Source organism: Momordica charantia (assembly GCF_013281855.1).
Source record: "Momordica charantia cultivar OHB3-1 chromosome 5 unlocalized genomic scaffold, Mcharantia_2.0 BLBB01000005.1, whole genome shotgun sequence".
NCBI lineage: Eukaryota > Viridiplantae > Streptophyta > Magnoliopsida > Cucurbitales > Cucurbitaceae > Momordica > Momordica charantia.
Window position 1 is genome coordinate 20051430 of NW_028275163.1, and position 25337 is coordinate 20076766.

The 25337-nt window shown below is 43.1% G+C and overlaps 4 protein-coding genes across 6 annotated transcripts; 3 read left to right on the forward strand and 1 right to left on the reverse strand.

The window, feature by feature from the left end:
- The first annotated feature begins 1149 nt into the window (after positions 1–1149).
- Positions 1150–12738, forward strand: LOC111019851 (DUF309 domain protein). 3 transcript variants are annotated; one of them, XM_088124556.1, is made up of 6 exons: positions 1150–1659; positions 1745–1892; positions 3836–4024; positions 4091–4617; positions 4698–4893; positions 12391–12530. In XM_088124556.1, the coding sequence occupies exons 1-5, from the start codon at positions 1267–1269 to the stop codon at positions 4866–4868; spliced, it is 1428 nt and encodes a 475-aa protein (XP_087980682.1). In that variant the 5' UTR covers positions 1150–1266; the 3' UTR covers positions 4869–4893; positions 12391–12530. The 3 variants fall into 3 exon arrangements, with proteins under 3 accessions (XP_087980682.1, XP_087980683.1, XP_087980684.1); XM_088124557.1 differs by lacking the exons at positions 4091–4617; positions 4698–4893 and having other exon boundaries at positions 1155–1659; positions 12391–12738; XM_088124558.1 differs by lacking the exons at positions 3836–4024; positions 4091–4617; positions 4698–4893 and having other exon boundaries at positions 1159–1659; positions 12391–12738.
- Positions 12739–12887: 149 nt separating this feature from the next.
- Positions 12888–17241, forward strand: LOC111021570 (pentatricopeptide repeat-containing protein At1g08070, chloroplastic). The gene has a single exon (XM_022298588.2). The coding sequence runs from the start codon at positions 13747–13749 to the stop codon at positions 15583–15585; it is 1839 nt and encodes a 612-aa protein (XP_022154280.1). The 5' UTR covers positions 12888–13746; the 3' UTR covers positions 15586–17241.
- A 311-nt stretch (positions 17242–17552) lies between these two features.
- On the forward strand, positions 17553–20783 carry LOC111021565 (putative disease resistance protein RGA1). Its single transcript, XM_088124437.1, has one exon. The coding sequence runs from the start codon at positions 18150–18152 to the stop codon at positions 20781–20783; it is 2634 nt and encodes an 877-aa protein (XP_087980563.1). The 5' UTR covers positions 17553–18149.
- Positions 20784–22755: 1972 nt separating this feature from the next.
- On the reverse strand, positions 22756–24663 carry PKS4 (phytochrome kinase substrate 4). The gene has a single exon (XM_088123652.1). The coding sequence runs from the start codon at positions 24584–24586 to the stop codon at positions 22952–22954; it is 1635 nt and encodes a 544-aa protein (XP_087979778.1). The 5' UTR covers positions 24587–24663; the 3' UTR covers positions 22756–22951.
- Positions 24664–25337: the final 674 nt, after the last annotated feature.

The following is a 25337-nucleotide window of genomic DNA, read 5'->3' on the forward strand; positions in this document are numbered from 1 at the left end:
TCGTGGCAGCACAGATCTGCGAAGGCATAGCAGGTGAAAACAAGAATGAGCAGATTCGAGCATCTGACGGTCGACGGCACAAAGCGGGTGAACAACTCCGAACACATCAACTCAATCCACGAATACCCGAACCACGATCAGATCCGCTTCGTCCAAATCTGCGACGACTCGAACCAAATTTGGAGCGTTCTCCCCACGAACAACCACTTTCACGGGAAATTGGGATTTTTGGTCCATTCTTGAATTGAATTTGGATTTTTGACCCATCTCAAAAAATTCTTATTTGTGACCCTTCCATTGATAATTTGACCCTTAAAAAGTTTAAATATTGATTTTACTCACAATTCCCTCCCCGATTGAATTAAAGAATGAGTAAAAAAATCTATCTTTTTAATTTGAAGAATCTATAACGAATTGGAAAAAAAAATCTCAACTTTCATAATTTCAAGAATCAATTACGAACCTAATATGGAAAAAAATCTTGAAATTACATAATGAAATAATTAAATATTTAATAATAAAAAATGAATTTTCTATAATCTCACCCTCATATTTCATAAATGTCTGAATTTAATTTAAAAATAAAGTCAAAATTTCATCGATCTCATGCCAAGATAATTACGTAAATGTCAAGATAATTAGCAAAAAAAAAAACCTAAAATTACATGAAGCCCGACTCGAGATATCCTAATCCTAGCCCGAGATAGCACAATCCCATATCGGGATTGCATGATCCGAGACTTGAATTGCATTTTAATGCTATCTTAGGTTGGGATAATGCAATCTACGTACAAGATTATGCAATTCAGGTTCAGGATTATGCTATCCCGATTGGGCCAAAGCGAGAACCAAGAGATTGTGAGTTCGATTCCCAAACTCCACATATTATAATAAAAAAGAAAAAAAAAGCTAATTCTGCCACTTTTTTTCCCTCGTTGTTTTCTGATATCCACCAGTTCAAGTTTAAATGTCCATGTCTCAATTTTATAAAAATATTGGTAAAATGTCGTTGTCGATGGATATTCCTATAAAAGTTAGAGAAATTAAAAAACCGTAAAACATATTTAAATTAATAAATAAATATTTTTCTATTTCTAAATAACTTGAAAATAATTAATATTAATATCAGGTATATATTAATGATATTTTGTATCATGAATGCCACACGGCAGCACACGAAACTCCTAACCCCATTGTCCCAAAAAAATCACACCAAAACGAAGAAGAAATGGCTCCAAATTCACGAGCTTCTGCAGTCAATCGCCAATGGCTTCCCTTTCATCGCTGTACGTTTCCTCCTCCTCCTCATCCCCTCTTCCACCTCACCGCAATTTGAACTCCTTTTTCCGCCATGGAAGCAATCTCCCAAACCCTACAAGAAGCAGCAGCAGCAGCACCAGACGAAGCAGATCCACAATCTCGCTCTCCTTCCGTACCTCCTACCGATTCTCTGTCGATCACGAAGACGAAGACGAGGAGGAGGATCAGATCGCTAGAGATTCCTGCTTCGACGAAGCGGTCGATCTCTTCAATCGAGGGGCATATTACGATTGCCACGACGTGCTCGAGATTCTGTGGAACGGAGCCGAAGACCCTACCAGAACCCTAATCCATGGCATTCTTCAGTGCGCCGTGGGGCTTCATCACCTCTTCAATCGGGTTGGTGAATCGAGTATTTTCGCGTGTTTGATTTTGTGGAATGGAGTGAGTTCTGATTGTGAAATTGCGAATTGATTTGGCTCAGAACCATAAAGGGGCGATGATGGAGCTGGGAGAGGGGCTGTGTAAGCTACGGAAGATGGAGTTTAGAAGTGGCCCTTTCTTTACTTTTGAGAGGGAGATTTCTGCAGTTCTGGACTTCGTTTACCAGACCCAGATTGAATTAGCTGCTTGTAAGTACTTTTTTCCCACTTTTTGAAAGTCAAATTCATTCAAGACACAGATACTATTCAACTCTGTTAGGTAGTGCCTATTTAGTCTTTAGACTTCTTTCAAAAAGTTGTTGATATCATTGAACTTTGACAACGATTATGAACATGAGCTGGGTAGCTATTCTCTTAGTCTGTTCTTTAAATAGGATTTCTTTGCTCGATGGATAAGCATTTGTGTTGTTATCAATGGAGCATTCTTCCTAAACATGTGAAAAAGTGAAGGGGGTTTGAAAAAATAGATTTGAAACCATAGTGGCTAGTTAAGCCATTAAGATTTCTTAAGAGTGTCTTAACAACAAGTGTTGTGAAGTCAAGTCCTTGGTGTGGTAATATGCAAAGATGTGCACAACAGTGTGTTTCAGATTGCAGCTCGAACTCGGCCTCCGGACCGACCTGAACGCTTGGGCGGACCTGCACAAAAAGGTGAGCACTCCGACAATCAAGTCAGTATAGGTCGGATTCCCAGTTTAGTTCGATGCCAAAAATCATCGTACCTGATCGGGGAGTGAGGTCCTCTACTTATGGGTGGTAGTCCCGCTAATCTCGCGACGGTTACATTCGGTAATCTCGGGACCGTCGGTTACACCCGGTAATCTCGGGACCGACGGTTACGCCCGATAATCACGCCGCGGACAGTTGCTCACATCGGCCCTATCGAGCTCCCCGGTAGGTCAGACCTGGGCCAGGTTCACCTCGGCCCTCATACTTAGCATTTGTCGATGTTAGTGGGGGCCATCTCGGCTATTCGAGCTGGGCATGACTCATGAGCCATCTTGGAGCACCAATAGGGGTCCTCCATGTGTCCAGGGTATTCCCTTCCCCAAACATTGGCCCCCTCTCTGTCTGGTCCGATCTCGACCTGGCAGAGAAGTTCATTCGACTTGCTTTGGATACGTGGCGACTTCCTATTCGTGGGAAAATACAACCGTCGCGGAAGATTTATCGTCGGAATATTCAAATATTCCGACGCTTCGGATCTCAGGGAGGATCCTAGCCGCTCGTTGATTACACGTGTACGGTGGGGAAATTCTTCTGACGGGCTATAAATGCCCCCAATCCTTCAGATCATACCTTACGTTCCCTGAATTCTTGGAGTTCGATCTGAAGGCAGCTCGAACCCTTGGTAGGTCGGTCTCTTCCCTCTCTCTTTCGAACGTAGTTGCCATGTCGTCCTCTTTTAGCAGCAACTTAGGATCCGATTTAGCTCGTAGGTTAGAGTCCGAGCTCGAGGAGATAGAAAACTTTAGATTCTCCGATGACGGGGAGGATAATGACGCCTCCACTTCAGGTCAGGGTTTGGAATACCCTTCTAGGATACCTGAGCACCACCTCGGGTCCCTTCGTAGGGGGTTCGCTATCCCTGAAAACATCCTCCTCAGGCTTCCGGAGGAGGGGGAGAGAGCTGACAATCCTCCAGAGGGATGGGTCACTCTCTACTTCAAAATGTTTGAGTACGGCCTCAGACTTCCCCTTCACCCTTTTGTCCAAGAATTTCTCTTCCGGATTGGATTGGCTCCGGCTCAAGTGGCCCCCAATGGGTGGGGTGTCATTTTCGCTTTGGCCATCCTTTTTTGGCTACGAGCTCGGGATAGTGAGGAGGCCGAGCTGTTGGATGTAGACCAGCTCCTCGCGTGCTTCGAAGCGAAAATGATAGCTAAGAAGCCTGGTCGGTTCTATATGTGCGCAAGGAAAGGCGCATGCGATATAGTTAAGGGGCCGACCTCCATCAAGGGATGGGTGAGGAAGTGGTTCTACGCTTCCGGGGAATGACTCGCAAAGGACGAGTCAGGTCGTTCCTTCTTTGACGTCCCCACTAGGTTTGGGAACCTAGGTACGGAGTAGTTCTTGCTTTTCGTAATTTTCTTCTGTCATTCAGGTCTAACTCGGATTTTGTCTTCGTGCAGTTTCAATCCGACCAGTCCCCGAGCTTATGCGAGCCTCCTTCGACACGCTGAAATACTACAAGGAGCGCTTTTCGAGGGGTAGGAAGGTCGGAACCCTGGTGACCGACGAGCTGCTGCTTGAATCCGGGCTGCTAGATTATAACCCTGCAGTTCGTCTCATTGAATCCTCAAGGCCGAACTCTGAACTTGGTATGCCGAGCTTGCCTCACCCCTTTTTCCTCTAACCTTGTGATGACCCCTATTTTTATTTTGCAGCCATGGTTTGCGGGTTTGCAAGCAGCGTGAAGCGCAAGTCCAAGGGCCGAGCCCATGCTCTTGAGGCCGTCCAGAGTTCGAAACCTACCACCCCTGCCGTGGCAGGGCCTGCCTCGGAAGATCCGGCCCCAGTGGTCGAGCTGGAGTCTTCTGGGGGTCCCTCGAGGGAGAAGCGCCCCAGGGATCAGACCGAGGCGGTGGACGCCCCGCCTTTGGGCGAGGAGGTGAGGGAGGAAGCCCCTCTGAAGCAAAGAAGGAAGAAAAAGAAGGCGATCTCCCCCTCGGAGGTCGGAGCTTGCAGGGTCTTACCTGCAAGTTTCGCAGATCGGGTGGACGACCCTGCGGCCAGGATGGGCGGGATGTCCGACGTGACGGCACGGTTCAGAGTTGAGCCGTCAAGTTCCGGGGTGAGGGACCAGGTGTCCTGCATCTCAGCTGCAAGTTTGGACCGCTGCCTAAGGAGAGCGTCCAAATTTGTGAGCGACCCTGGGTCCGTTCTGCAGAGGACCATCGACTACGCCGCCGAGGTAAGACTAGTGTCCCCATTTTTGCTTAATTTCGCCCAACAGGTAATTCAGTCTAACTTTTTCCTTGTATCGTTTCTCAGGCGTTCGTTGCTTCCATTCAATCGGCTCTGGCTGTAAAAGCCGAGCTGGATGGGAGGGAAGTTCTGGCAGCGAGGGAGAAAGAGGAGTTCTCTGCTGCCTTGGAGGCTGCTTCCTCCACCATGAAGGATGAGCTGCTGAAGGCAATGTCACCTTGCGCCTCTTACCTTTGAGATCGCGCCTTGAGTTAAAATAGTTGTAAGTTTGAGTTTGAATCTCTTAATGTTCAATACATTGCACCAACTCTGGATTTTTAACATTTCACCCTTAACTTAAAAAAGGTTAAAAGGCTAAAATCCTAAGTCCGTAGCTATTCTTCATATCGTTCCTCGTACCCCCAAGTTCGGAGGCTTGATCATTTTGAACTTTTCACATCGCCCCTTTGCCTTGAAGGTTTGAATTTTAAGTTCGTCAGTGGTTTTGGCATTGCACCTCGTACCCTTAGGCTTCGGAGGATTGAATTTGAACCAACTGCTGGAATGTGATCGCGTGGGAGTCCGTGGCCCCCATATAATTTCTGGGCGAACTCGGAAGCATGAAATTAAATCATCACATTTATTCCGATCATAATTCTTTTGGAACAGTCGTTACAGATTCATTGAAAATCCTTTTGGCATTTCAAGGATAATAACGCTTCAGGTGCTCCGCGTTCCACGGGTGCGCGAGGACATCTCCTTTCAGATCGGCCAATATGTACGTCCCAGGTCGGACTATGCCCTTGATCTCAAATGGGCCCCCCCAGGCCGGATCAAGGGCACCCACATGCGTTTGGACCCTCCTTAAGACCAGATGTCCGACCTGAAAGGCCCGAGGTCGAACGCGGACATTGTAATGTCTGGCCATTCTGCCCTGATATTCCGCCAGGCGTAGCTGGGCCATTGCTCTTCTTTCTTCCAACAAGTCGAGGTTGAGGAGCAGCTCATCCTCATTTGTCGTAGGCTCGTAATGCTCTACTCTGTCAGATGGCATGCCGATCTCAACCGGGACTACAGCTTTGGAGCCGAAGGCCAGGGAGAACGGGGTCTCACCCGTCGACTCTTGTTGGGTGGTCCGGTACGACCATAGAACCTCTGGTAGCTCCTCGGCCCACCTGCCTTTCTTGGAGTCCAGTCTAAGTTTGATGCCTCGCTTGATGATCTTGTTGACTGCCTCCACCTGCCCATTTGCTTGCGGATGTGCGGGGGACGAGCTAAGATGACTTATGCCAAGTTTGCTGCAAAATTCTTTGAACTTGGCGTTGTCAAATTGCTTCCCATTGTTTGTTACTATGGCCTGCGGTATACCAAAGCGACATGATATTCGTCCATACGAAGGACGTGACCCTGGATTCCGTTATGTGGGAGAGCGTTTCGGCCTCGGCCCACTTGGTGAAGTAATCCACAGCAACCACAGCGAACTTGGTCTGGCCCTTGCCCAAAGGGAAATGACCAATGATATCTACCCCCACTGCGCGAATGGCCACGTGGCCGAGATGGGGGTGAGCAGCTCGGGAGGTTGGTGGATTATGGTTCCGTAGCGTTGGCAATTGGCTGAGGGTCGGCCAATAGTATCCTTGTCGGACCACTTTGGCTGACAGTGACCGGGCGCCTGAGTGATTGCCGCACACTCCTTCGTGGATCTCTCTGAGGACGTACAGGCCCTCTTCAGGGGTTAGGGGTCTCAATAGAGGCAGGGAAAAGCCACGTCGGTACAATGCCTCATCTCGGACCACGAACCGAGCTGCCCGCCTTGCCAACTTTCTGCGCTCCTTGGGGTCTTGTGGTGAGTTGCCCCTAATGAAGTCCGCGATCGGGTCCATCCATGAGGATTCTGGAGCGCCGATCTCCATCAGATCTGGCTCTAAGATCGAGGGATTATCGAGGATCTCGACGGGGACCGACCTGGCCAGGTCGGTCTCGTACGTCGATTCTAACTTGGCCAAGGCGTCAGCATTAGAATTTTCTGCTCGCGGAATCCGGCTTACTTCGTAAGTTCGAAATTGGGCGAGGTGCGATCTGACCTTGCCCAAATACTTCTCCATTCGGGTGTCTTTGGCTTGGTACTCGTCCTTGATCTGGCTCACAACCAGCTGGGAGTCACTGAAGACCTTAACACAAGAGCCCCCCAATGCTCGAGCGATTCGCAGGCCGGCAATAAATGCTTCATACTCAGCCTCGTTGTTAGAAGTCCGGGAGCCGAACCGCAAGGCATACTCAAATCGCTCGCCCCCTGGTCCGAGCAAGAGGACCCCGGCTCCGCACCCCTTCTCATTGGAGGATCCGTCGACATAGACTGTCCAAGGTAGGTCGGACTCGCTCAGCTCGGAAGGTGGTGTGAGCTCGGCTATGAAATCTGCCGCTGCTTGTCCTTTCAACGCAGTTCTGGGTTCGAACTGGATGTCGTACTCACTTAGCTCTATTGCCCACTTCATTAGGCGTCCAGAAGCTTCCGGCTTATGGAAGATGCTTTTTAGGGGCAAGTTAGTGAGCACCACCACCGTATGGGCTTGGAAGTATGGTATGAGTCGTCGGGCCGAGGTGACCAAAGCGAGAGCCAACTTCTCCATCTGAGGGTACCTAGTCTCGGCTTCGGTCATAGCCTTGCTTGTGTAGTAGACCGGGTTTTGCCGCGCTTCCTCTTGCCTGATTAGGACCGAGCTGACGGCACTGTCAGACACTACTAAGTACAATTGGAGCTTGTCCCCCGGCATGGGCTTGGCGAGCAAAGGTGCCGAACAGAGGTAGCTCTTCAATTGCTGAAACGCTTGATCGCACTCCGCTGTCCATTCAAACGGCCCTTTCTTTCGTAGGATTTTGAAGAAAGGAAGGCACTTATCTGTCGCTCTTGAAACAAACCGGCTCAGGGCCGCAACCCTGCCATTGAGACACTGAAGCTGCCTCAGCGTCTTCGGTGCCTCCATCTCGGTCACGGCTTTAATCTTTTCGGGGTTGGCCTCGATTCCCCGGTTATTCACCATGAAGCCGAGGAATTTTCCCGAGGAGACTCCAAAGGCACACTTAGCAGGGTTGAGCTTCATTTGATATGCCCTCAGAACCTCGAAGGCTTCGGCCAGGTCGGAGAGATGCGACTTAGACTGCTTGCTCTTGACAAGCATGTCGTCCACATACACTTCCATATTCTGGCCGATCTGCTTGGCGAACATTTTGTTCACCATTCTCTGGTAGGTCGCTCCTGCGTTCTTTAACCCGAAGGGCATGACCTTGTAGCAGTACAGACCTTGGTCTGTTATGAAAGCAGTATGACCTTCATCTGGGACATGCATCTTGATTTGGTTGTACCCAGAGTAGGCGTCCATGAAGGCGAGCAGTTCGTGCCCGGCTGTGGCGTCCACGAGCTGATCAATCCTCGGCAGTGGGAAGCAATCTTTCGGGCATGCCTTATTCAAGTTCGTAAAATCTACGCACATTCTCCACTTGCCGTTAGATTTTTTAACTAATACAACATTGGAGAGCCACTCGGGATACGAAATTTCTCTTATGTATTCAGCTTTCAAAAGTTTGTTAACTTCCTCAACAATTACATCACTCCTCGACTTGTTTATAGGTCTTCTCTTTTGTTTCACAGGTCGGAATGATGGATCTATGCTGAGGCGATGCGTCATAATTCGCGGGTCAATGCCAGACATGTCCTCATGGGACCACGCAAAGACGTCCGAGTTGGATCTGAGGAAGTGGATTAGCTCCCCTCTGTCGGTGGCCCCCAGCTTGGTTCCTATGCTTACCTGCTTCTCGGGACTAAGCAGAGGAACAAGCTCGAGCTCCTCAGTGGGTGCGACAAACTCCTTCCTCGGCAGGTCGGCCTCGAACTCGAGCGGCCCATCCCTGCCGGCGAGAGTTTCGAGGGCGCAGACCGATGAGCCTTTGAGTGCGGAGGCATAACACTCCCTCGAAGCGGCCTGTTCTCCTCGGACCGTGCCCACGCCATTGGGGGTGGGATACTTCAAAACTTGATGAAGTGTTGAGGGAATGGCCCGAAATGAGTGGATGATGGGTCTCCCAAAGATGGCGTTATAGGCCGATCTACCGTCAATTACCACGAACTCGGCCATTTGAGTGACCCGAGTTTGGGCCTGCCCCAGCGTGACCGGCAAGTCGATGCAACCCTCTGGGATGACCGATTCTCCAGAGAACCCAACCAGCGGTGTCGGGCTCCTCTTCAATTGCGACCTCGTCCATCCCAAGGCGAGGTAGGTCGGTAAAGACATGATGTTAGCAGATGCGCCCCCGTCTACCAGCACTCTCCTGACCACCACATGATCCATCAAGGGAGCAATCACAAGTGCATCATTGTGGGGCAGGTGGACCTCCTCCAAGTCTGCACCGTCGAAGGTGATTGGGCAGGTCGGCCCCTGCCCCCCTGATGATGCACACCTCGCGCCTGGCTGCACGGGCTAACTCCTTTCTTTTATGTCCGGACTGACCCCCGCTTGGCCCTCCAAAAATGGTATTGATGACCGCAGGTCGGTCGGTGCGTCGGGGTGGCGTCCTTGAACGCTTTTGCTCTTCCTTTTTCTCTGTTGAGCTGGTCCCGGGCTTTCCCACAAACTTCTTGAAGTAGCCGTCTTGAATTAGATCCTCAATTTGGCGCTTCAACTCCCAGCAGTCCGACGTGTTGTGGCCGTGCTCCCGATGGAAGCGGCAATACTTGTCCTTGCTGCGGCTCTCCGGGGCTCCCCAAAGTTTCTCAGGACGCTTGAGTAGTTTTTCCATTCCAGACTCCTCGATGTTCGTTAGGATCTCGGAAATTGGAATCGTGGTCGGGGTGAAGCGCTCGTAAGGTCGGCTCCTGGTAGGTCCGCGCTCCGCCTTTCGATACTCAGCTTGGCCGCTGGAAAAGGATCCCTTGTCCTTGGACTTGGGATCTGCCCTTTCTACATCTTTTCCACTTCTGCCCCGGTCGATCTTTCGCTCCGGTCGGCCGGTTTTGGTTCGGAGGAGCTCCTGTCCATCGATGACTTTCTTCGCCTTCTGAAGCACCTCGGCGAAGGTGGCTGGGGCCTCCTCTCCAAGTTTCACTGTGAGGGCTTCGTCGGCTAGACCAGTGAGGAAATAGCACATGGCCGAGTCATCGGAGCAGTGTGCAACCTTCAACTGCTCCTCCTGGAATCTGGTGACATACTCCCGCAGCGTCTCACCCTCCTTCTGCCTGATGGTGGCGAGATGGGTCGCTGTCTTTTTGTCATAGTGCCGAGAAGAGAACTGGGCGAGGAACTCCCTTCTCAACTGAGAGTAGGTCGAGATCGACCTGACTGGCAGTCTCCGATACCACAATCGCGCGCTGCCAGTAAGCGCGATCTGAAAGACGCGGCATTTGATTGCATCTGATGCCGCTTGGAAGTCCATGAGGCCTTCAAAGACCTCAACATAGTCCTTGGGGTCCTTCGTCCCATCATAAGGCTTCACGGTAGGAGCTTTGAACTTCGGAGGGATTGGTGCTTCCAAAACGTCCGAGGTGAAAGACGATTCTCCCAAGTCGCCATCGTTCAGTGAATCGTCTTTCTGCTCACATTTGGCCTTTAAGGCCTCCACCTGAGCATCGAGCTCCCCCTTCAGCTGGTCGAACTCCTCCCTTGTGATTATCCCTGCGGGATTGTGAGAGGATTCAACCTGCTGGTTGGAGCTCCTGTGTGAGCGGGATGGTGACTGCCCTTTTTGGAGAGACGAGCCTCTCTTTCTGTTGAGATGCTCACGGAGGTCTCCCCCCTGGCGAGTGTACCCCTCGCTCTCGTTGTCTTCGGGACGTTCCTCCTCGGCTGGGCCGAGGTGGGAACCCCTTTGCTCGCGTACGTCCACGCGCGTCACTCGATTTTCAGATCGGGACCCTGCGCCTGCAGCTAGCATCATTTCGTTATACATTTCCTCCATGGAGCGCATTTGTGTGCGCATTGCCTCCATCTCTCTCTTGAGCGCATCAAAGTTCTCGCTTATTGGAGCCGGAGCTGGATCCCGGGCGCCCTTCTTAGAGGTCCCACCTCGGCCACGGGTGGCCTTGGACGTCCTCGGGTGCGCAGGCGGTAGGGCAGGCGCGGTGATCCGCGCCGACCTGCGGAGGGGTTCCGTTGCTAGGCCGTCGTGACCTTGCCCCTCTACCGCTGCTGCTCCGACCTCCCTCTGGTGGGCATCGCTGGCAGCTAGAGTCCTTCGGTCTGTCGTATTGGTCGAGTTCGCTGGTTGAACCATGTTCGCTCGCGTGTTGGTTTAAAAGAATTGGGATGACTTAGATTGTCGTTCCCACAGACAGCGCCAAATGTTTATGTAAAGATGTGCACAACAGTGTGTTCCAGATTGCAGCTCGAACTCGGCCTCCGGACCGACCTGAACGCTTGGGCGGACCTGCACAAAAAGGTGAGCACTCCGACGATCAAGTCAGTATAGGTCGGATTCCCAGTTTAGTTCGAGGCCAGAAATCATTGTACCTGATCGGGGAGTGAGGTCCTCTACTTATGGGTGGTAGTCCCGCTAATCTCGCGACGGTTACATTCGGTAATCTCGGGACCGTCGATTACACCCGGTAATCTCGGGACCGACGGTTACGCCCGATAATCACGCTGCGGACAGTTGCTCACATCGGCCCCTACCGAGCTCCCCGGTAGGTCAGACCTGGGCCAGGTTCACCTCGGCCCTCATACTTAGCATTTGTCGATGTTAGTGGCGGCCATCTCGGCTATCCGAGCTGGGCATGACTCATGAGCCATCTTGGAGCACCAATAGAGGTCCTCCACGTGTCCAGGGTATTCCCTTCCCCAAACAGTGTGGTAAGATGTTCGGACATCCACAAATATTAAAAAAAAAAAAGAAAGAAAGAAAAAGAAAAACTTCGAATTATGATTCTACTTCATTGTTGATTCTATTTACTAAATAATGATTTGAATTACCTATTGGACAAATGTTGTTGGTTTGGAAGTGAAAGACTGCAGAGTGACAAATGCAACATGTCCTCTTTTTAGTTAAATCCTTTTTATAGACCTTACTGCCTTGTTTAACTGTCTACTTTTTTCTGCCATCTATCCGTCTTATATGCCAAATCAACCAATATTCATTTAATAAACATGTTAGGTTAACGATGTTTAAGTATAGTCTAGATAAAATCGATATAACTATCAAAGTTTAAAGATTAAATTAGTAATTTAACTAGGATTGAAAAATAAATTCGAAAAATTGACCAAACAGACGTTGGTCGGTCACTTTAGACACACATTCGATTGGGATTGGTTTTTAAAATAAAAAACTGACTCGTTGGTTGATCGGTCGTGTGGTCGGAAACTGCCATTCCGAGTCCCAACCAGCCGATTATTAAATTAAAAAAAATGCTCCTCTTCCCAGTCACATTTCGTGAATGAGTGTCCACTCTCCCTCCCTCCTTTTCCTTCCACTCCTCTTCCTTCTTCTCCTTCACTCATTTCTTCTTCCATTTTTATTTCTCCCTTTTTCCTCTCATCTCAAGCTTTGCTGTGGGGCCACGCAGTGGCATCTCTTCCTCCAACGTTCACCAAAAATAGATCGAAATAGTTTCCGAAATCGAATGGTCAGTTTTTGGTGTCAAGTTCTGGCACAAAACTTGATCCCCCCCCCCCCCCCCCCCCCCCCCCCCCCCCCCAATTTAACTATTGTTAGAAATATCAAGTAGCAAAGAGATTAGTCTATTAATTCCCCATGTTTGTGAAGAAATAAAATAATCGGTTCTGATCTGAAACAGGTGATGAGACTGTGTGTGTTACAATGGAGCGTTCAGAGAGATCATATGAACTGCTTGGAGGGTATGGTGCAGGACAGAAGCTGTATGATTTAGAGAGAGAAGCTGATGGAAGCATGTGCATTCTCTTCTCTCCTCAAACTTCTCAAACTCATCCACTAAGGGTAAGGCTTCCCACTCTTGCTGCTACCAAACAGCACCTTCTAGCCCTTGACTACCACTGATTCATATTCTTGCTCATCTTCTTTTACATACATATAATTGAGAAACACCTCACTTGTATTCAAACTGATAGCATAGGTGGTAATTATCTTGAAATTTTTAATGTTTATGATATCATTTGTAGTGTTTTGTTTATGAGAAATCCATCTTTATTGAGATAAGAATGAATGAAAGAGAACAAAAGAACAAGCTAGAGAGCTAAAAAAACCAGCCCAAAACAGCCCACAACTAAGGGAGTTGGAACAACTAACTATGCAAAAGAAGGCCCAGTCTCAAATAATGAAACCTAACGAATAATTGTAAGAGTTGTTGAAGACCGTCCAAGAGACAATTTTATTAAGTTAACTTTTAAGTTACAAAGTTTTGATGATGAAGTTTTGATGCTTTTGTTGATTTAGTTACTCGGGTTCTAATAAGTTCTAATTAGTCCTCCAACTTTGAATTATGACGTTGGAGTTGGAGAAAGCTTCAACTAGTCATATCTAAAACTTTGGACGACCACCTATTTTTATTGATAACCTAAATTCTGTTCTTTAACAAATTAATTTTTTATTACATAGTAGTGTATTGAGAGAGTTTTTATGAATCAAATCTTAAATAAAGTAAAAATTATCATAAGACTTTTGCTTTAAGATTCACAATGATAGGTATAATATGTTGAAATTTTAGTATAGAAAATATATAGAATAAGAGAAAAGAAGAATGAGTAGGACGAGCAAATTTTAATGTCCTAACACCCTATACTATATGTAGTCTACAAAGTTTGCAATAGCCTACAAAGTTTGTCTTGCAAGATGCAACAACCGATTTGTAACAAAAGTCTATCGATATTTTTATATGTTTACTAGTGACGAATTGATATTTTTCATAATCGATAAATTTACTAAAAATATAAGTAATATTGACATAATATTAATAATAAGAATTTTAACTTATTTAGAATCAGGAAAGGCTTCTTTGTCAACTTTTATATATATATATATATATATAATTTTTTTAAAATATCGATTATTCTTATTAAGAAAATATATATATATATATATATATATATTTTAGTACGAGTTTATTTCAATTGTTGGATATAATATTAATTAAATATGAGGAACCATTCGCGTGGCACTAGATAAGCCATAACGTATGAATTCCCAAGAACTCCATCTCCTTCCGCACAACCTCAATTCCTGCAAATCCATAACTCAACTGAAACAAATCCATGCCGTCGCCATTAAAGCAGCTTCTTCCTCTCTCCAAAAGCAATTCTTCTATCCCAAACTCATTTCCCTCTCTTCCGCTTCTTCCTCCTCCCGCGACCTCTTCTACATCCGCTCCATCGTTCTCAACCACTCGGACGATGCGCAATTCTGCCTCAGTCTCTGCAACGCCATCATCCGCGGCATTACTGCGAACTCCAATGACAGGGCTAGCATTTCTACCCAGCCCATGGCCATGGAATTCCTGCGAGAAATGCTTCTGGTCGGCCTCGAACCGGATGAGTTCACACTGCCGTATGTTCTCAAGGCGTTGGCTCGGATTCGGGGGATGAGAGAAGGCCAGCAGATTCACGCTCGTTCGATCAAGACCGGGCTGCTGCGATTCAATGTGTATGTGAATAACACGCTGATGAGATTGTATTCCGTCTGTGGACTTATCGACGCTGTCCAGAAGCTGTTCGACGGAAGTCCTCACCGCGACTTGGTGTCTTGGGCCACGCTCATTCAAGCATTTACTCAGGCCGGGCTCCACAGGAGAGCGATTGGAGCATTTCTGAAGATGTGTGATCTAAACCTAAGGGCTGATGGGCGGATTTTGGTGGTTGTTCTCTCTGCGTGCTCCAACTTAGGAGACCTGAATTTGGGTCGAAAGGTACATTCCTATATCCGCCATTACATTGACATGAATGCAGATGTATTTCTCGGTAATGCCCTGATTGATATGTACTTGAAGTGCAATGATTCAAACTCTGCTTATGAAGTGTTCAATGAAATGCCTGTGAGAAATGTTGTTACATGGAATGCCGTGATCTCGGGATTGGCTTACCAAGGCCGGTATAGGGAAGCTCTGGACGTGTTTCGTGGCATGCAAAGCGCAGGGTTAAAGCCGGACGAGGTGACCTTAGTGGGGGTTTTGAACTCTTGCGCAAACCTTGGAGTCCTTGAGTTAGGTAAGTGGGTTCATGAATACATGCGTAGAAATAATATTTTGGCTGATAAATTTGTTGGGAACGCACTTCTGGATATGTATGGAAAGTGTGGAAGAATAGACGAAGCTTTTAGGGTGTTTCAGGGCATGAAAAGGAGGGATGTATATTCATACACATCCATGATTGTTGGGTTGGCCTTACATGGCAAAGCAAACTCTGCATTTCGTATCTTCTCCGAGATGTCAAGAGTTGGTATTGAGCCGAACGAGGTGACATTTTTAGGTCTTCTTATGGCTTGCAGCCATGGTGGATTGGTTGCAGAGGGCAAGAAGTACCTTTTTGACATGTCAAATACATATAATCTTAGACCTCAAGCAGAGCATTATGGGTGCATGATTGACCTTCTTGGTCGTGCAGGGTTAGTGAAGGAGGCAGAAGAGATTATCCTCAGAATGCAAATCAGCCCAGATACCTTTGCTTGGGGAGCTCTTTTAGGGGCTTGCAGGATTCATGGAAATGTTGACCTCGGCGAAGGTGTCATGCAAAAACTGATGGATTTAGATCGTAATGAAGATGGTGCTTTTATTCTTATGACGAATTTGTATTCTTCTGTTCATAGATGGAAAGATGCATTGGAATTAAGAAAGATGATGAAAAGTAAGAAGATGAGAAAGACTCCTGGATGTAGTTTGATTGAAGTTGATGGTGTAGTTCATGAGTTTCGTAAGGGTGACAAGTCACATCCAAAAAGCAGGGTTATATACAAAGTATTGGAAAGAATTGCTAGTCACCTAAAGAGCCATGGGATTGGGGAACATGGTACATTTTTCTTATAGACTTAAATTACTTTGTCGATCGCAGGGGATGAAGGAATTGCTCGGCCAACTTGGCGTCGTTTTATTCCAAGCTTCAACAACATTTTGGCCTATGAATGGAAAGCAGGTAAACGTCTAACGAGTAAGTTCCCACCTTGGCTTTCTTGTGTAATTGCCAGTATTTGCTATGTATTGATTATGCAGGGCGGAGTCAAACACAAAGGAGGGGCAATTGCGCCTTAATTTGTATGAGCTTTATGCGCACACATGTATATGATAAGTATATAAATCTTAAATTCGAAGTTCTTTTAACTTTGATAAAAGATGTGTGTAAACTGTAAGAGGTGAAATTAAAATTAAAACTTTTTCAAATAATAGAAACTAGATTGAAAAACACCAAACATTGAGGACTATATATTTAGCCAAAGATAAAATGACAAAACATTTACTTAGTGTCTGGACCATCTTGCGCGCACCTCGACTAATCTCACGGGACAACTGTTTGACTCTACTACATTTGGTTACCTAGATAACTTGTAAGATATTAAATCCTAGGTAGGTGGTCACCATAATTTGAACTTATTCCCTCTAAGTCGTTTGTTATTTATATTGGTCCTTATTGACTACTAGGCCACATCATGATGGTTCTAAGCGGGTATTGCAACTAAAGGAGGCAAACTCTTAAAGAGTATAACATGTTTGTCTCTCCCCTTTCATTTTCCATCAGTTTTATAGCTTTGGAAAATTTTCAAATTTTATTACTTGATTTTAAATTTTCAAATTGAGAAGAACTTTAAGACCTAGATAAATGTTCCAATTTTTACTTTATGTTGACATCTATATGAAAAATTGTAAGAAAAAAAATATTTCATATTCATTTAATGGATTACTAACAAAGGTCTTATATGGAATGGATGAAATTTTAGAGAAATAAGATGAATGGGGCTAGGTTTTTTTTTGGTTGAAATTTGTGAGTATTGAAAGCGTTATTCCATTGTCGATCTCATGCATCAATTTTCTATGACATATTTTGGCCTAATTTTCGTTAAATCTAGTGAGTTTTGAAAGATTCTTACTTTGTCAATTTTTTAAAGTTGAAATAAGAAAATAAATGTTACATAAGTCTAATAGATGACAAAAACTACAACATTTATATTAGTCTAAGATTCAATTAAATGAGATTTAAAATTTAAGGCAAGAATTAACTGAACTTATCAAGTTTAAGAGTAAGAATTGAATTTTTTTCCTATTGTTTCTTGATCTAGTACTCAACAAATTTGTAGTTTGAGGCTCATAAATTTTCTAAGAATAGTACTCTTCTATTACAGTTTATTATTAATGATGTGCTTAATATTCTCATCTCTGATAAAACTCCTCCAATGTGCTTTGATGTTGAGTAGGAAGCTATTCACTTACTCTATCTTGTGCATGTTTAAATTGTTCGAAACAAATATTGAGAAATATTGAAGAAATGTTGACAATGTCGAAGAAATGTTGAGAAATTTTTTCATTCTCTCGATCTCCCAACATATACGGTATACCTTTTAATTATATAGTTAGTTTTTAAAGTAAAATGCACAGAATTTTGTGCATGCTTTTACAAAGTATTGTTTTAGATTTGTAATATTTATCTGGACATACAATTTTAATATTATGAAATTATTATTTTTCTTTTTACCATCATTCATTTGATATCTTTCTTATTTATGTAACCAATATTATTTAGGTTTATAAATATGGTTAGTAAAAATGATGAATTATATCACAATTAGACTATAATTAAAGTATCACAGATTGATTTTAAATAAAATTTGTCAATTTCCATATTTTCCATGATTTTTTACGAAAATTTCCGTCAACATTGATATTTTTCATATGAAGTATTACTTATATTTTAAGATAGATAATGATTAAAATAAAAGGTCAGTTATAACTTGTCTTCCTTTTTTTTTCTTTCTTTTTTTTTAGTAAACCAATAATTTGTTGCCCAAATATAACCATAATTTTGATGGTTGCCTTCTCCAGGTAATTAAATTTGCCTTCCACTAATAGTGTGTCCTTCTAACTAAGATAAACATATAAATGGAAAAAATAGAATTTGTTCGACCTTAAAACCAATTAAAAAAGAAAAGAGGATTTAAAACGTCTGACCAAAATTCAGTTTAGCTGGTCAAAAAATTACTTATATCTCTAAAGATCAGAAGTTAGAATTCCTCGCACCCTGTTGAATTCAAGTAGGAATTCAAAAAGAAAGAAAAATTGATTTGAGTGATCATATAGTCAAATTAATAATCTTCATTGCTCAATCAATTACATCAAAATTACTATTCTTCATACTAAATAATTAAAAGTAAAAACGTTAATTGGTTAGTTTGGTTATTTCGAATCTTTAAAAAACTTAAGGAATTACCTTTAAAATGAAGAAAGATATCTCAGAATAATTTAGAACACAAAGCAAAAATAGAATTTCCTTCGTTCCTTGGACATAAAGAGATGGAAAAGAATTGTTGTCTATTCTATTCTTCATAATGAAGGGAAAGAATATACATTTACCTAAGCGTTGAGTTTTGAAGCTGTTTTGCTCCATGAAAATGCAACGTATCCATGGCGTAGCTAGCAGGTGCATATATAAACTATCTTCATTCTTTTTACTATTTCAAACTCAACAAATCGCGAGAAACAGAAACGACGATTTACAAAAGAATATGGCTCATTTCATCTACAGTCGGGCCGAAAATATCTTGAACAAGCTAAAAGATTGCCCAATCGACCTAAGAAGAATGGAGTATACCATGTTGAGCCTAAAAGCAATTCTTTTGGATGCTGAAGAGAAGCAAGAACAGAATCATGGTCTACGTAATTGGCTAAAGGAGCTTCAAGATGTATTTTACCAAACTGAGGACTCCATCGATGAACTCAAATGGGAACAAGAGGGCATTGGAAGAAAGGTACGTGCCCGTTTCTCGTGCTCTGATAAAACTGCTGCACATAAAAAAACTAATCCGACTAGTAAGATGAAGAAACTATGCGACCATTTGGATGAAATCGCATCCAAAATGTATGAATTTCATCTCACAGAAGAGCATACTTCTTCCATAAGAATGGAGACAGCACACTCCTTCCTTAGTGCTACAGAAGTTTCAACAAGACACATGAGACCAAGTTGGCAATTGTTTTACCCCTTGACTGATGCTCCAAACTCGTATTGTAACAGCCGATATGTTGAGCTTCTGAATGATTTCATACATTCTAAGCAACAGTTCTTCCACATAGTTGGAGAGGCAGGTATAGGCAAGAGCACACTTGCCAAATTCTTTTACAGCCATCATGACGTATGCAGTAGTTTTACTTCAAGATCCTGGGTTTGTGTGAAAGACGGCTATAATACAAAGAGATTGCTGAAAGAGGTATACAGTTTTCAAGATGATAAAGAAGTTCGTGATGACTTTACTAAGAAACAATTGCTGTTAAAGGTTCAACGATTTCTGAGAGGGCAAACTTTTCTGGTTGTTTTTCAAGACCTTTCAAGCAAGAACTTAGAAGATGATCGTTCCATGTTAAAAAATTTATTGGAATTGGGAAACTATGGCAGCAAAATCATAGTGACCACACAGAATGAGGAAATTGCAGATGATTTAAAACTGAAAAAAGTCTACAAGACAAAGAAACTCTCAGAGCAAAATCAGGTGAACACTATTATACATCAAGCAATTAACATAGTTGAGGGGCTGTCAGAGCAAAATCAGGTGAACACTATAGAACATCAAGCAATTATCATAGTTGAGGGGCTGTCAGAGCAAAATTCATTTTCTTTATTCAAAGATTATGCTTTTAGAGACACCAAGGAAGCACAAAATCTAGAACTCATAGCAAAGCAAATTGTGGAGAAATGTAAAAGATTTCCTTTGGCAATAAAGTGTGTGGGGAGCCTGCTATCCTCAAAAAATAGAATAGCTGAGTGGAATGAAGTCAACAACAAGCTATGTGCACAAGAAGAAGAGGATGGCAGTATTTTACCTATACTCAGAGTATGCTATAATCTAATGCCCTCTTACCTGAAACCTTGCTTTCTTCTTTATTCTCAATTACCCGACGATCGCATATTGTCCTCAAATGATGTGATTCAGTTGTGGATGGCACATGGACTCCTTCATTCACCTAAAGAGAATAGCTTATCTTTGGAAAATACAGGTGAGAAGTACTTCATGGAACTATGGTCAAGATGTTTCGTTCAAGAAATGGAGGAACATGGTCTTGGCTGCTGGTTTAAACTTCACCCTCTCATTCGAAAACTCGCACATGTACTTACACGAGAACAAACCGAGGGCTTGGTAGGCACCAAACCAGACACAGAAATAAGATCTATAGCCTTCCGAGTAAGAGATAAGGTGAAACCTAGTGTATTCCTAGCCAACAAATGCATCTCAATGTTCAAATGCTTAAGACTACTGTATTTAGGCAATGCAGATCTACAGGAAATTCCAAATGCTATAGGAACATTGAAGTACCTGAGATACCTGGACTTGCAGGGGAATGAGAGAATCAAGCAGCTGCCGAATTCAATCTGTAAACTGCAAAGCTTGCAGACCTTGATACTCGATTCTTGTTCATCACTTGTAGAATTGCCCAATGATATAGCGAATTTGATCAGCCTCAGATACCTGTGGGTAACATCAAACAAACTCCGTTTGCACAAAAATGGAGTTGGGACCATGACTTCTCTGCGATTTCTCGCCATTGGAGGGTGCGATAACCTACAAATCCTGTTCGAACGGCCGGATTGCCTCGCGGGCCTTGAAACCCTAATGATCTACAATTGTAATGCTCTGAAATCGTTGCCAAACGAGATGAGGTATCTGAAGTCGCTACAGAATCTGGTGATCTGGGGTTGCAAACAGCTGAAACTGACCTTAAAGGAAGTGGAATTCAAGCTCCAAAGATTCACAATCAGAGAGCTCCCAAAAGTGGAGGAATTGCCCCAATGGCTGCAGGGATCGAGCGAAACTCTGAGATTCCTGCAAATAATCAATTGCCCCATAATAATGAACGTCAACATATTCGAAACGTATAAATCAGTGGAAAAAGTGATAATTTTTGGAGCTGTAAAGTTCGAAACGATTGCAACTACGCAAGAAATTGGGTACTTCTACCAGTATGTGAATTTGGTACTGCCCGGAGAGGCAGTCAATCTCGAAATGCGTAGAAGAAATTACTATTGATGTAATTCCATTTGATGTATAATCTTCATCGCTTCCGTTCAATTATGTCGCAATCCGGAAGTGTAACCCCTCATGATTCCATTTCGTGTTCTGTTTGATGCTAATATTTGAAGCTGGAGATGATTATGGAGAAATCGACAGAAATTACATGAAATAGTTTCCTATTCAAATGATGGATTCTTTTCTTTAATAATGATTCCTTTAAACTTGCTTCCCTGGTTGCATCCGACCATAGTATCAGAGTATTAAGAGAACAAAAAATCCTGAACGTGAATACATTTTCATCACTGATCGACTTTGATCGTTAGCCCTTTTTTTTTATTGGGTTATTATTTGGATACTGGATGGCTCGAACCTAGATCTTGGATTCAGCCCATCAGAAAAAGCAACACCCAAATATCTTGCCACCGTGCCAATACCCACAAGCCAAATCTATTTTGTTAACTCAATTGTTTACAGCAGTATACAAGCATTAATATTTATTAGGCATTTACAATAGAGAAGTTATTACCTTAGTTCGTTACAACTCTAATATACTAAAAACTAATCTTTTAAAGAATGGTAATTCAAAAAAATTGCATTCAGCCCATCAGAAAAGGCCGATTACACAAAGTATCAAAAAGAGGGACAATGAGCACATATAGTATTAAAAGCTAATCTTTTAGTTGCATTATTTGTTAAATTTACCCCTACTTAATGGTCCTACAAGCCCATGAGCCCACTAATTATTGTATTTGCCCAACAAGCAAAATAGAGAGAAAATGAAAGTTAATCTTATATTAATAAATGAAAGTTAATTAATTGATTTTGATATGTAGATCCATGAAGATTCACTAGCTAACTCATACAAAAAAATTTATTTGATAGATCAATCATGTTGAGAGAGAAATAAATGTGTGAAATGTTCAAATTTATATTTCATCTATTATTATTATTATTATTTATTAGAATAGATAACATTAGATTTTAAAATATTGTATTTTATAATAATGTATATTGGATACATAAATTATATATTAGATATATCAATAAAATATTAATTTAAGAATTTGAGTATGATTCAAAAAATTAATACTTTAATATGTAAGATATATTAAAAGATAAAATTAGGAATTTTAATAGGATTCAAATTGAGTCTTCGTAATCTCTCTAATAAGACCTTTGAGTTAAACGTAATTAATTTGATCGATTAATATTTTTTTAAGAAAAACTCTAACTTTCTAAGTTGAAAAATAAAGAAAGTCTTCCTAGTTGTTTTAATGAGGTTTCCACAGGCCTTCCATCTTGGAGTCATATAGTTAGGAAAATCTACACCCCTTGTTGTTTGGACACATTAATCTAAATATTGATAAAATAACTAGACAACAAAGTCTAGCTTCTCTAAAATATATTATCTATCCTTGTCCCCAAAATATATATATATATATATATATATATATATATATAGAAAAAGAAGATTTAGGTTAATTATAACTCTTTTATCTTTATAGCTTGTATTTGTTTGCTTCAATAGTTTCATAATTTTAAAAGTTTCGATAAGGTCTAGCCTTCCAAAAAGTTACGAATGAGATTTTTCCAAATAATGAAATTGATTTTCGTAAGTGTTGCAAGCAGTTCTTTTAGTTTTAAGTTCTTCATCCATTTCTTCCGGGTCTAAAGTAATCTATATATTTTTCTTAGTATAATGCAAATATGGTAGGGATATTTGTACCTCAAATTTCAAAAGAAAATGAGTAGATGTCATTTATTATTGAACGGTCTCAAAAAATAGTATCAAATATTTGAATAAAACATTGGAATTTCATGAAAGATCCAATGAATTAATGCCAAAAACATTCCACAAAGTTTTCTGAAACACACAAGCTACAAAATCAACTTAAATCAACAATTTTACCTTAGATTTAAAATGAATTTATTGAATTTAACAAACTAATTGAATGGAAAAAAGAGAAGAAAAAAAAACAAGAGAACATGTAAAAATTGAAACTACACCAAACTTGTTCACACAATTATTAGAGAGATACACAAACAATATGAATCAATAGGAAGAAAAAGAGAGAAAAAAAATTGGAGAGACAAGATAAGAAATAAAAAGATGATGTGTTTTTTGTTTGAAGGGTAGTGGAGAAAAATCCCCCATCGCCATCAGAAGAGAGAGTGCTCCCAAATCAGGCAGCAAAAGCAAGAGATTGGCGAGCCGAATTAGACCTAGCAAGTGGTGGCTTCTTCCCTAGTGGTGGCCTACTCCCCACATGCACTTTCTTCTCTCCTCCCGTTATGAACTTCACCGGCTGTGGGCCCACACTCACCGCTTTCTCCGACCGACAGCTCAGCAACCCGCTTCCCGATGACGATCTCCTTCGGTTGTTGTTGTTTTTCTCTGTTGGGAGCTCATCGGCTTCTGACATGTTGGCAATGCTTGCTTTGTCGAAGCCCTCCGCCGTCGTCACGCTCCAGTCGATGCTTGCCTCGCTCGGCTCGTACCACTCGGCGGATGGAATCATTGGCTCGTCGAGGCTGCGGTGAGTCAGTCTTCTTGCTTCTAGTTCCATCGAGTCTCGTCGGTGGAACATGGCTGCAGCGGGGTATGTGGCTGCCGTGCTGGCAGTTTGAGTGGAGAAGCTTTCGATTTCGAAGAGGTCTGAGCTGGCGTCGCTCGCCACGTCGTCGATGTCGATGGTGGCGGCAGTGGCACCGGAGGCTACGGCGCTGGCTAGAATCCGTGATTTGAGACTGGTGCCACCGTCGTCTCGGGCGGAGCTAGGTCTGAAGACTTCGAGAGAATCCCGAGGGGGGTCTTGGATTAAAGAAGCATTTACGGCTCTAATTGGGAATTCTCCATTGTTGTTTTTCAGGATTGGGAAGGTGAAGCCAGTGGAGGCTATTACACGTTGCGTTGTAGTCTGTCCTTGAAGAAGCAAATTTGGAGGAAAACGCCTTTGAGTGCTCCAAACGACGTCGTTCTGATCTGATTGTTGTAGAACCATTGTGTTTTCCCCAACTATTGCGATGGTGGTATTCACCGGATCCGACAGAGATTCTGGCGGAGATGGCTGAGGCGGGTTGTTGTTGATATAATTATTAGGAGGGCTTGTTTTCAGGTGATCTGATGATACTATTACTTTCAATTCCTGAACTTGAACCGACTTCTTCCCACTGCACGGGCATTTAGAGCTTCGAAAAATCCATCTCGCCGCTGCAGACGACGCCGACAACGGCCTTCGTGTTTTCTTCTCAAGATCATGATCGGAATCGCCCCGCAAGACCGACACCGAAATCGCTCCAGGAGGGTTGGACAACAACCCCGTCTGGCTATTCCAACTAGCCTCTGAGGAAGCCGTAGGCGTCGCGGAGTGGAAAGATCGAGCATGGTAGCTCCGATGACGGTACCCATCAACCGGAGCAGAAGTCGAAGTAGGAGAGAATTTAGAAACCACAGTAGGAGACACTGGATGCGTAACTCCACACGCCCAAGAGGACTTGGATCTAGATTCCGAATCCTGGTCAGAATCTCGAACCTCACATAGATGATCCTCGGAAATCGAAGTCGAGTCGAGGCTCGTCACGGGAGAAACTTTGTTGATACAATTGGAGGAAACTTCATTGAAATACTTCTTGGCGTCAAAAATACTGAGCTCAGAAGAATCATCAAGAACAGTGCAACGAGCAAGAAAATGGTGGTGGTGGTGATGATCAGAGGGAGGAATGAAGTAATTATTGTTGTTGTTGCAGCCGATGACTGTTTTCTGAGATAAGCCTCCATTAATAAAGCTCATCTTAGAAGTTGCTCTAATTCTTTCCATCAAACCTGAGAGAAAGCAACCTCAACCATTACAAATATTTATAAATACATATATTGGTATGGTATGGGGCAATTATATGAGATAGAGAGAGAGAAGAAGATGACGTAAGGGAGGGTTAAAACTTAGGGCTTTTTTTCATCTAAATTTTGCTACTTAGGGCTTTATTAATTGTGGGACATTTTTCAAGATTCCATTCACTTTAACATTCACAAACTCCAAATCTTTTAAAAGATTTTTTTACATAAAACACCCATTAACAACATTCTCTCTTCCCACGTACCACGTACTATAATGCAACTAGGAGTTACGAACGCTATCATGTCAGATAGCTAGTAGCATGAACATATACATTACTTTGAACAAGATATAAAATAATCGGGATCGAATGAGAAAAGCACCTTCATGCCAGCTCAAACAATCTTCCGTATACTCTACATCTAAGGATACGGCCTCTTTACTAAGGTGAAATTCATGCCAACTCTCTATTCTCTTCCCATGTTATTATATACTTGAAGGATCCTAATATTGTTTTGAAGTGCCTTGGATTGTATTATTGAATTTTGGGTTGGTTCATTACTGATTTTATCACCTATACAGGAGACTTAGTGATGTGTGCTCGATTGAATATGCAGTATGGAAACGACAAAATTCTTTGGGGGACTATACATCCCTGGTAAAGTATTGCTAGTAAGCGTTCGTTATTCTAACTTCCGTGACTTGATTTAAACAAAATGTGATGTTCAAACTCATG

Bases quoted from the DNA above. Each gene is read 5' to 3' on its own strand.
- LOC111019851 (XM_088124556.1), top strand. From the start codon at position 1,267: ATGGCTTCCCTTTCATCGCTGTACGTTTCCTCCTCCTCCTCATCCCCT. The intron at 1,660-1,744 runs GTTGGTGAATCG...GATTTGGCTCAG, and splicing joins TTCATCACCTCTTCAATCGG to AACCATAAAGGGGCGATGAT. The intron at 1,893-3,835 runs GTAAGTACTTTT...GTCTTCGTGCAG, and splicing joins CCAGATTGAATTAGCTGCTT to TTTCAATCCGACCAGTCCCC.
- LOC111021570 (XM_022298588.2), top strand. From the start codon at position 13,747: ATGAATTCCCAAGAACTCCATCTCCTTCCGCACAACCTCAATTCCTGC.
- LOC111021565 (XM_088124437.1), top strand. From the start codon at position 18,150: ATGAAAATGCAACGTATCCATGGCGTAGCTAGCAGGTGCATATATAAA.
- PKS4 (XM_088123652.1), bottom strand. From the start codon at position 24,586: ATGGAAAGAATTAGAGCAACTTCTAAGATGAGCTTTATTAATGGAGGC.